We start from the raw sequence: 12,309 nt of genomic DNA on the forward strand, positions 1-12,309 counted from the left end.
ACAAGATGCGGTTTCCTTTTTGCCTGTATTGCTGACAAATGGGATGTATAAATATGATGCATTAAACCTTAATATTTAAGTACAGTAATCTCACTGAAGTCGTACATGTTCTTAGTTCTTCTGAGTAAACATTCTGGAAATATTTTCTGTATCTTGATACTGTATCATTAGTACCTTTATTGTTTCAGGGTTTTGAGTAACAAAAAGGAGAAAATACTTTTAAATACACATGAGAAAAAGTGAATGAACTATGCCAGTGTGTAAAAGAGGTGTGCCAGCAACTACTTAGTCAAAACACATTAGCTAGTTTGTCCATTTAAAAAAAAAATTACGTAAAAGTTGTTTCCTTTTTCCTCTCTATCACAACATACAAGTATTATGTGGTTCAATTTCACCTTTTCTATTTTTTTTTCATCCATCATACACTTCTCTGCATGATGTGTATTTATAATCAAGACAGAGAGCATTCAGGTTGTAAAAGAAATGATAAAAGCAAGGAAATCAGCCAGTCAGTTATCAACTATAGTGGGTTAAACCTTAATGCAGTATGTAATATTGTTTTTCTCTAAACTGGGCCTTGCAGACCACAAGGAGGTGCTCCAATATGAAACACTTGGATGCTAAGCAGTGGGGTGTGGAGAGAGAAGGTGGTGCATGATAGAATCTTTATTTTGACAACTGATCAGTGGAATGGAAAAAAGTTGAGCCATTGAGTTAACGCTGTTCATTTGAGGGCCAGGTATGGGAAAATGCATCGTATAATTCGTCCTTATACACAGATTTGTCTTTTTAATTAAAATTGTAGTACCTGTATTGTAATGTAGTTTATATGAATTTCTATATTACCTTGTTCCTAAGGGCTAAGTGATCTCCAGTGATTTCCACCCTATATATCCCTATTTCATGGGAATTAATTCAGATAAGAACTTGGCCCATGGAATGTAATTTTTAAATATTTCCTCTTTTATTTAGGGCATCTGAGAATTATTGAGGACAGAGTGAAAATGGAGCCACAAGTTAATGACTTGGGCCCAGATCCTGCAATGAACTCTCTGTATGGACAGCAAAAAAGAATCCTGTGGCACCTTATAGACTAACAGACGTTTTGCAACATGAGCTTTCGTGGGTGAATACTTGCATCCGAAGAAGTGGGTATTCACCCACGAAAGCTCATGCTGCAAAACGTCTGTTAGTCTATAAGGTGCCACAGGATTCTTTGTTGCTTTTACAGATCCAGACTAACACGGCTACCCCTCTGATATCTGTATGGACAGACTCGTATGCTCACATGGAGATATCATTGCAGAATCAGGGGCTAGGTTATTCCAGAATGAATGAATAAAAATGTGTCTAATATTTCACACCAAGAAGTGAACACTTTTTCTTTTTTCCCTTAATACTACTTACGGAGCTCTTTTCTGTAAAATTGTTCATGTTGCAACGGTGGTTATTGTGAGAGAGTCTCTTCAGAAGTGTCTGCATTTTAAAAGGCTTATGGTTTACAGCTTGTTATTTACATCTGTTAGGAAAACTAGACTTTTGAATGCATTTTGCTCTTCTGTGTACAAAGATAAATGTAGAGATATTTTTTAAGTACGTCAGAAGCAGGAAGCCTGCTAAACAACCAGTGGGGCCCCTGGACGATCAAGATACAAAAGGAGCACTGAAAGACAACAAAGTCATTGCAGAGAAACTAAAGGAGTTCTTTGCTTCAGTCTTCATGGCTGAGAATGTTAAGGAGATTCCCAAACCTGAGCTGTCCTTTGTAGGTGACAAATCTGAGGAATTGTCACAGATTGAAGTGTCACTAGAGGAAGTTTTGGAATTAGTTGATAAACTTAACAGTAACAAGTCACCGGGACCAGGTGGCATTCACCCAAGAGTTCTGAAAGAACTCAAATATGAAATTGCGGAACTATTAACTGGTTTGTAACCTGTCCCTAAATCAGCTTCTGTACCCAATGACTGGAAGATAGCGAATGTAACACCAATATTTTAAAAGGGCTCTAGAGGTGATCCCGGCAATTACAGACTGGTAAGTCTAACGTCAGTACCGGGAAAATTAGTTGAAACAATAGTAAAGAATAAAATTGTCAGACACATAGAAGAACATAAATTGTTGGGCAAAAGTCAGCATGGTTTCTGTGAAGGGAAATCGTGTCTTACTAATCTATTAGAGTTCTTTGAAGGGGTCAACAAACATGTGGACAAGGGGGATCCAGTGGACATAGTGTACTTAGATTTCCAGAAAGCCTTTGACAAGTTCCCTCACCATAGGCTCTTATGTAAATTAAGTTGTCATGGGATAAGAGGGAAGATCCTTTAATGGATTGAGAACTGGTTAAAAGATAGGGAACAAAGCGTAGGAATAAATGGTAAATTTTCAGAATGGAGAGGGGTAACTAGTGGTGTTCCCCATGGGTCAGTCCTAGGGCCAGTCCTATTCAACTTGTTCATAAATGATCTGGAGAAAGGGGTAAACAGTGAGGTGGCAAAGTTTGCAGATGATACTAAACTGCTCAAGATAGTTAAGACCAAAGCAGACTGTGAAGAACTTCAAAAAGATCTCACAAAACTAAGTGATTGGGCAACAAAGTGGCAAATGACATTTTAATGTGGATAAATGTAAAGTAATGCACATTGGAAAAAATAACCCCAACTATACATACTGTCATAAAACAGTTAGTTAAGGGTTAAGGTCTCTTTTACCTGTAAAGGGTTAACAAGCAGTAACCTGATGAACACCTGACCAGAGGACCAATCAAGGGACAAGATCATTTCAAATCTCTGTGGAGGGAAGTCTTTGTTTGTGTCCTTTGTTTGGATTGCCGTTCTCTCTTTGGATCTAAGAGAGGCCAGACATATTCTTCAAGTTCTCCAAGGTTTCCTGAAGTATTCTCTTCTATTCAGTATAGTGAGTATTAGAAGGCGGTTTAGTCTTATAATTGATTTCTACATTTGCAATTGTGTATTTGCTGAAGAAATATCTTTATTTCTGTTTGCTGTTACTTTGATTATTCTGAGAAAGGAGGAGGGGGGGGGGAGCCTCTCCAGGCTTCTAAGTTAGACCCTGTATTTTTTCATCCTGGTAATACAGAGATAATGTACTTTTTTTCTTTAATAAAATATTTTCTTTTTAGAACTTGATTGATTTCTTCCCTTGTTTGGATTTTCAGGGGAAGGGGAGGGGGGAAAAGTGAATCCCTCTTTGTTTGATTCAATGAGTTTGAATCAAGGTATCTCTCCTAAGGACTAGGCGAGGGGAGGGGGAAAGGAGGTGGGGGAAATAGGTTATTGCCTTTGTGTTGAGATTCAAGGAGTTTGGATCTGTGTTCCCCAGGGAAAGTTTTGGGGGAACAGGGAGTGTGCCAGACACTAAAAACTTGGCTGGTGGCAGAGTTTACCAGATCTAAACTAGGATTTAGTTTAGAGGAGTCCATGCAGGTCCCCATCTTGTGAACGCTAAAGTTCAAAGTGGGGAATAAACCTATAACACATACAATATGATGGGGGCTAATTTAGCTACAACTAATCAGGAAAGAGATCTTGGAGTCATCATGGATAGTTCTCTGCAGACATCCACGTAGTGTGCAGCTGCAGTCAAAAAAAGCAAACAGGATGTTGGGAATCATTCAAAAAGGGATAGAGGATAAGACGGACAATATCTTATTGCCCTTATATAAATCCGTGGTACGCCCATATCTAGACTACTGCGTACAGATGTGGTCTCCTCATCTTAAAAAATATATACTGGCATTAGAAAAGGTTCAGAAAAGGGCAACTAAAACGATTAGCGGTTTGGAACGGGTCCCATATGAGGAGAGATTAAAGAGACTAGGACTTTTCAGCTTGGAAAAGAGGAGACTAAAGGGGGATATGATAGAGGTATATAAAATCATGAGTGGTGTGGAGAAAGTGAATAAGGGAAAGTTATTTACCTGTTCACATAATATAAGAACTAGGGGCCACCAAATGAAATTAATGGGCAGCAGGTTTAAAACAAATAAAAGGAAGTGCTTCCTCACACAGCACACAGTCAACCTGTGGAACTCCTTGCCTGAGGAGGTTGTGAAGGCTAGGACTATAAACAAGGTTTAAAAGAAAACTGGATAAATTCATGGAGGTTAAGTCCATTAATGGCTATTAACCATTGTCCCTAGCCTCTGTTTGTCAGAGGGTGGAAATGGATGACAGGAGAGAGATCACTTGATCATTACCTGTTGGTTTCACTCCCTCTGGAACACCTGGCATTGGTCACTATCGGTAGACAGGATACTGGGCTGGATGGATCTTTGGTCTGACCCAGTATGGCCATTCTTACCTTCTTATGACTCTGGGAATATGTGTAATATGATGAAAAAATATAAAAGGAGTATATTGGAGATATTTTTATTCCAGAAATTAAAACTTCTTGCAGAAATTAAGGGGTGAATATTGTGTCTTTTTAAAAAAAATTTAAGAATATGTTCTCTTTAATTGTCTATTTTATCCCTTAATAACTGTTGTTTAGAACTAGTACAGACATCCATTGTTTTAGACTTTCAAAAGTCTAAATGAATTCCCAGTATGACTGCCCCTCAGTCATTGATCATTATCTAAGGGCACTAACATTTTATTTTAGAAATGCATTGCTATCTAAAATGTGAACAGATCTGGGGGGGGGTTTAAACTCCCTTACAAAGTTCTTTATGTAACTTCTACTAAAAGGCCATAGATACAAGTTTGCACAATTGGAGTTACCGTTCCATTTATCGGCAAACATCCTGTGTAGAATGTTAAGTTTAAATTATACCCCTAAGAATAGATGTTTCTGGATTCTGTTGCCCTTCCAGTACTTATAATACTCTGTTTTTGTTTTTTTGTTTTACATTTTTTAAAGGAAAACTAGCACAGAAATCTGAAAGCTTGGGATATAAATGCAAAGAAGGGAATTTTAAACCTCTAACGCTGCCGCGTAGTCATTCTTGAGTATTAGTGCTTGATCAGATCATTGATGACGTTATGTGCCATATGTGCTGGCAATACAGAGTCACAGTGGGATGGTTTGAAGATGCAGCTTGAGCTCTAACCATCAGTTTTTCTGCTGCTCTGTGTTTAATACCTATAATGTTTTCAAAAACTGATATATAAACACACATTTCACAAGATCCTGTGTGCAAACTTCTGGATTTTTCACATTACATACTTTATAGCTCATTGTTCCAGTGCATCTTAGGTTAACTTGACTGTATAATGCATATGAGTGAATTAAATATGAGTGGTTTTTTCTTGTTACCCTTAAAAACCTTCAATTAAATGAAAAATTTTCTGTAGTAGACCTCCCATTTATTTCTGGCTCATTGCCATTAGACTAGCAATTGTGAAGTATCCCTCTCATCTGCATTTTCAGTCAGTCCCTTCAGAGTCATGTTAATGAATTCCCAGTATGTTGCATCCTCAGAAATTCAATGTCCCACGACAGTTTTTTTTTAAATGGGGCCCCAAAAATGTTGCCATAACTGATAATGAATCAATAAACAATCTTTAGGTCTCTCCTCCAAGATGTACAGGATCTCCTGGGTTGTATTGAGGCCTTTATTTCAATTGCAAGAAGAATGTACGTAGTCAAAATGTAATTATCCATGTTGGAATTTGGCAAGAACACTAAATGAGCACACACCAACTCTTGCAGAAAGTACATGGAATCTGGAAACAGATGATACCTGTCATCTTGCAGGACTGGACTGTTTTGGGCCTAATCCTGCTTCTACTGAAGTCACTGGCAAAATTTCTTTTGGTTTCAATGGAATCTGGATCAAAAGGAAGATACTTTGAGCTTCTCATTTTAGTTCCAGCTACGACTGATTTATTTTAGTTATAAAAGCATTTTGGTGTCAGACACTTACCAAATCATTGACACTTGAAAGTACTGACTAGAATTGTATGAAACCTCAGATTTTCTCTTTGCATATTGTAATAAGATGTAAATTTCTCATGCAGTAGCTTAGTTTATTATGATATGGTGGCTTTTTTGTTTTTGTTGTCAGTGACAATTTTGTTTGCAAATTAGGGCTCACCTGTTGTTGGTCCACTGAAATTGTTAGTTCTCTTATCTCTAAAGGTATACAGCAGGGGTTCTCAAACTGGGGGTCAGGACCCTCAGGGGGTTGAAAGGTTACTACATGGGGGGGTCGCGAGCTGTCAGCCTCCACCCCAATCTTGCTTTGCCTTCAGCATTTATAATGGTGTTAAAGATATAAAAAAGTGTTTTTAATTCATAAGGGAGATCACACTCAGAGGCTTCCTATTTGAAAGGGGTCACCAGTAAAAAAAAAGTTTGAACCACTGGTATACATGATGAATACTCTTCTGTCGTCCTGATCTAAAAAAATTGTATGGCTGTAGAACTTTACACCTGCATTCAAAGATCCAAGTTACCTGTGTGGAAGATGAGTGGTGCTTTTACATGTTGCAGTGCCATAGAATTCTCCTAGAATAACTTTGCAGAAGCAGGACTGTTCCTGGTTTAGAGACGTGCTGGTTGTCTTTTGTGCTGATAACTTTTTTTACTGTCACAGCTGTTAGATCTTTCACTTAATGTAATTGTACTTCTAAGAATGGTATTGTATATCAAATTGGTTTCTGCATCAGTAAGGTGTGTAAATATTTAACTTTAATGCAAACGTGGAAGGCATGTAGAGCCTGTACTCCTATTTAGCTTTGATCTGTGGTGCCATCCAAGCCAAACAGAAGTCCAAACTAAATGTTCCATTGCTCAGTTAGAGGTCTTATTCTGCATGAACTATACTAGTAATATCCTACTGAAGAGACTCCTTTTCAGGTGGAGTACTAGTTTTACCTGTCTGCTATGAAATTATTTGAAGTTCAATAAAAACCATAATATCATAAAACATAATAAAAGGCAAATGTGAAGTCTAGAGACCTACTTCAGAAGATGAGGTTGGGGATCAAGGTGTTGACACTTCAATATTACAGTATATGTTCTGATATGGTTGTTAGTTTCCTCCTTCCCTCTAAAAGATATGACTGGATGATCGTCTAGGATCAAAAAAAAACCTTCCCCAGTTGTAGAAAGAGAATTGGAAAAATGATGAAAGAAGAGCATCTGTTGGCATTAGGGAGGGAATGACATCTCACCACCCAACAGCTTTTTGAAGCAAACACAAAACTATGTAACTCTGTTTCTTTTCATTATTTTACTCCTGGGGAAATTCTGTGCCAAAAAATTAAAAATTCTGCACACAATATTTTAATTTGTCAAAATAATGCAGTTTAATCACACTGGTTTCAATTATTTAGGTAATTTATTTAAACTACAATACAATAGCTAGAGAATGGAAGTGGGGAGCATTGGAGGAAATCCCCAAACCGCCTTGCCTAATAGTAATGTAGCTAGGTTTGATCTTTTATTATTATTAGTCAACAGATATATGCAGCCATTTGCTCAGTGTTACATGATAGGCAACTGAAGAGCAAGTGAGGGCTGGGGAACCAAACTCACAATTTATATTGGCTACTGACCATTGCCAGAAAGATCAGTAACAAACAGTTCACGGAGCAAATTTTGACAAGAAATTTTGTCAGTCCAAAAATTTAGACCAGTTCTAATCACTAAAGCACCATGAGCATTTATAAGGCTATACTGTCCTTTACACCACTTTTGCCATGTAAAGGAGCATAAAAATTTTTACATCTGTTTTATACTCCCGGGGGAATTCACAAAGACAATGGGAACAATTCACTAAGCGGGCAGGCTACTACGTTCTGCTCTGCCTGAGGGGACTGCCTGTGCCACGCTTACCTCCTCAGACACACCCTGAAGTCCTTCCCCTCCAGGCTGAGCATGCCGGGAATAGTGAGCGAGAGGGACAGAGTCTGTGTGTGTGTGTGTCTCTCTCTCTCACGCATGACTGCCCACCACTTCACACACACCCGGTGGTTATTTATGTCTCTATTGGCTTCTCCGGGTTCCCAAACAGACCTGTCTGTGCTTCCAGGGAGAGGAGTGTGACTGCTCTTCTGGCTTTCCTTTGCTCCCCCCATCAGAAATCATTTTTCTGAGGGGAAGCAAATAAATCTGTGGGGGACATGAATTCTGTGCAAGTGAAGGGATGCAGAATTTTCCCAGGAGTAATTATTCATATAAAATGTCTTGTGAGCCAGTTGACTCTTAAATAGAAAAACAAATTGCTAGCTGAGAGCATAGGCCCAAATAATGGTTGTGCCTGCCATTGGAGCCACTAGAATATTTAATGATGACTAGAGCCTTTTGTGACTAAAACATGAATTAAAACTAGTCATATTAACAGAAGGCAGGCTATTCTAGCTGGCACAGTCAAATGTACACTGCTCCAAAATAAACGAGGCTGCTCTAACTAAATAATTTTCCAGTCAAGTGTTCTGGGGGGAAAAACAATTAAAGAAAACTGGCCTACAGCTAAAGGAGGAATATGGAAAAATGCTATGATTTAACTGGTATAATATTAAAAAAAAGTCTGAGTTCTCATATGCTGCTGAATTCTAACAGATAAGTTTACTGTAAGCAATGAGAACTTTCAGATTCAAGTATTTATTCTTTCATTTTTCCTCTTGACTGTGCCTAGTAAATAGTTCTTCTGTTCACTAATCCCTCATAACACATTTTACTTGGAAAATCAAGCTAAACTGATTATTTAAACTTGATATGGCAAACTTCTCTTTATTTCTATCTCTTTCTTTTTTTTATTACTATTTTCAATACTTTCCAAATTGAAAGTAGATTACTAATTACCTGCCCCTAAATGGAGGACCTCTAGACTATGCACCCCATCTTGAATTTGATTTGGGAACCACATCTCTTCCCGTTAGCAGTCATTTAACATCCCATTGCAATTACTTACTTATGTAGAAAAGTAATATTAGAAAAGTGTATATTTTAGATATGTCTAATGTAATTTTTGTCATTCTTGAAAGGATGAGAAAAAAGTACAACCCTCCCAACTTCAGACAACATTTTTCATCTTGCTCTGTGATTGTTTCTCTTCCCTTACTCATATTTCTCTTCCTCTTCATCACCCCCTTGTCCTCTGCAGACTAGCCACCTGGCTCTCTTGTCCCATTTTCCTGGACATTCTTTCCTACTGATGGCTTCAGTCCTTGAGAGTAGCTTCACTTTCCTCTCTTGTTACCAGCTGCTTTTAGGGTATGTCTGTACCAGTGGTTCTGAAACTTCATTGCACCATGACCCCCTTCTGACAACAAAAATTACTACACAACCCCAGGAGGGGGGGCCAAAGACCAAGCCCCGCCACCTGAGCTCCACCGCCCCACATGGGGGTATCAATGCGGAAGCCCAAGGGCTTCTGCCCTGAGCTGGGGGCATGTAATCTTAGCTCTGGGTGGTGGGGCTCAGGCTTCAGCCCGAGTCGGTGGGGCTTGGGCTTGGGCTTCTGCCCTGGGCCCCAGCAAGTCTAACACCAGCCTTGGCAACCCCATTAAAATGGGGTCATAATCCACAGTTTGAGAACCCCTGGTCTATACCACACTTGGGAGTGAGCCTCCAAGCCTGATTAGATAGACTTGTGCTAGTGGGACTTAAGCTGACACACTGAAAATAGTAGTCTGGGTGTTGAGGCTTTTGCAGAGACTCGACAGAGATCCAGGGGGTCGTGTGGGCTTTTGTGCCTGAGGTGCAATGTGGACATTGCTATTTTTAGTGCTCTAGCTCGAGCCCCACAGGCTGGAAGGCTCGTTGCTGCTGCAATGTAGATATACCCTTACGGCTTGCTCCAGGCTCCTCTTTGCAATGAAGAGCTCCTGAAAAGATGGTACTGTGTGATCTGCAAGCTTTCAACAGACCACCAGCAAGTGCCCAGTGGAACATGGTGTGGGAGCCAGCGTTCTAGAGTAGAGTTTCCAAGATGTTGAGCACCTTCACCCCTAACTGATATCAAAGAGAGCTGAGGCATTTAATGTCTTGCAGGAATGAGCCAGTAAACTAGGAAGTTATCACAGATTTCCAAATAGAGATGTATGCCATTGCTTGCCTATGCTTCTGTGAAGGGGTCTTGACATTGGAGGAAAACCCAATAAAATATGTTGACATTTAAATTCCACATAAAACATTCCAATGGAAATAGGCCTCCTTACAAAGTAAGGATGGGAAGTCCTGGCTTACTTACCATGTGCTGTTTCAGAATGGCAAAAAAAAAAATCAAGATAATGCTTTTTATGTATCAAAATTGTACTTCATGTATCTTTTGTATAATTATAAAATCTTACAAGAATCTCTGCGTACCTTAAATACTCAAATACTATTCTGTTATCTTGCATTTCCTTTTTCTGAGAGAAAGAGACTGCAGTCTTGCAAATGAAAATGTTATTCCAGGGTAAAAATATAGCTGAAAACTTCTTGATCAGTTCATTTCTGTGGGCCATTTCATGAACTCAGGGTACAAGTGGGTAGTCACAGTTTCAGGATCAAGTCAGAATTATGGCTGCACACTCAAGTGCGTAAGATTGATTTCCTAAATCCCACTAACCGATTTTGGAATACTACAATATTCAGTATTGTCAAAACAAACATTTATTTGCAATGTCTGGTCAACAGCATTTGATGACAAGGCATAAGACAAAATATGGACCATATTACTTTGTTTTTTTTTCTCTCTAGGCTACCATCATGACTGCTGAAGAAACAGTGAATGTAAAAGAAGTTGAAATAATTAAACTAATCTTAGATTTCCTGAACTCGAAGAAACTTCATATCAGTATGCTGGCTCTTGAGAAAGAAAGTGGAGTCATTAATGGCCTGTTCTCAGATGACATGCTTTTTCTGAGGTAGAAATTATTATATAAATTAGTACAATAGAAACTAATTAATATCTGCTGGCCATGTGTTCACTAGCCAAACTAATTGACTGCTAACTGCCATGAAAAGCATTGAGTCATTTTTGCCATAGCCATTTTCTCTCCTCAAGTATTGCTTCTCCATTGTAAATTGTCCTAGGTGTAACATTTAAGCACTTAGGATGTCCGTGGACTTTTAAAACATCCTGAGACACTCATGAAAAATGTCAACAAAATATTTTGATAAAATATTCTGTTAACTATGTCTGATGAGCCATCTATCTTGGATAGTTCAGACACAACAAATCCTGCATCTTAGCATGGAGTTAGACTATATGACCTTTGAGGTCCCTTCTAACTGTGTGATTGACATGCTCTCTAAATCAAATGTTTTCCAGAAGATGTAATCTGCCTTTCAAAAAGATGCTCAGATTTTCTCTAACATCAAACTGTGGAAGTGGACTCTACTTACCAAAACAGGGTTGATGGCATATGTTGTACAGCAAAATGTTTACTGAAAGGACCTGGGTGGCTACAAGTATGAAGATAGGTTACTAAACCCTACAACAAATGTAGAGAATAAGTTCATACAGGGAGGAGTTTTTGTTTGTTTTGGTTGGTGAGGGGGAAGGGAGAGGGTGAGGTTGGGGATGTTGGTAGCTTGGACCAACAAGGCTCTTTTGTTCATCTGTAGTTGAACAGATATTCCAGCCTTGTTCTTGAGCAGTTTCCCTCAGGCTAAAACTTAACATAGGGCTGACTACCAGTTTTAATATGGACCTAACATTTGTGGTGATTAAGTTGGGATTTTTGCTGTGCTGGCTAAAAGGCAAGTTTTTCTGGAAAAACTTCCTAGTGTAGACCAGCCCTCACCAGTATTATAGTTATACTTCTGGCACTACTTTTAAGGCTGTCACCATTCCCATAGTGTTACCCTCCAGTTGGAAGAGTGACTACTGTAGAGACACGAAAAATAGACTTTTAATGTCTCACATTTATTAAATAGGTATTTGCATGATGAAACCATTAAGCACAAATGAGGTGTATAATATACAAGCTAAGGGATTTTACAGTTTACCGGAAGCATAGGAAAGTATTTATACATCTATGTTTAAATAACATTAAATGTGATCTTTTAAAATCTCCTTAACATCATTTCTTGCCTACCCCCAATTACAATGTTCTTGTGGGTTTTTGGCACATACTGCTAAAACTGAGTAAGCATAATGAAAAATAGGTACATAAATTGATAAAATCTGGGTTGAGGTTCTTCATCCTTAATTTGGCTGTATTCTTAGTGATAGCAGGAGTATTCATCTAAGGTGAAGTTTTCCTCTCCCTACCAAAGTTAATAGGCTTTCTGAGGAAAACACTGTGAGGGCATGAAGAAATGGTATTTACCCACCCAATAGGGGATGAGGCTGAAATGCAGCCGTGTCTGCTATTCCAGCTTATTGGATGGAGTAGTGGCTCTTCTGCTTG

The 12,309-nt window shown here is 38.7% G+C and overlaps 1 protein-coding gene across 6 annotated transcripts in view; it reads left to right on the top strand.

The window, feature by feature from the left end:
• WDR47 (WD repeat domain 47) overlaps positions 1-12,309 on the top strand; it is a 50,528-nt gene that overhangs the window by 1,220 nt on the left and 36,999 nt on the right. For 5 of the 6 annotated variants that reach the window (XM_039484333.1, XM_039484334.1, XM_039484331.1 and 2 more), the window contains exon 2: positions 10,652-10,818. In XM_039484333.1, coding sequence (XP_039340267.1) covers positions 10,661-10,818 — 158 coding nt within the window. In that variant the 5' untranslated portion in view covers positions 10,652-10,660. Of the gene's footprint in view, positions 1-583; positions 740-10,651; positions 10,819-12,309 lie in introns of all 6 variants that reach the window. The other variant, XM_039484332.1, reaches the window with a different exon arrangement.

Source organism: Mauremys reevesii, linkage group 8, assembly GCF_016161935.1.
Source record: "Mauremys reevesii isolate NIE-2019 linkage group 8, ASM1616193v1, whole genome shotgun sequence".
NCBI lineage: Eukaryota > Metazoa > Chordata > Testudines > Geoemydidae > Mauremys > Mauremys reevesii.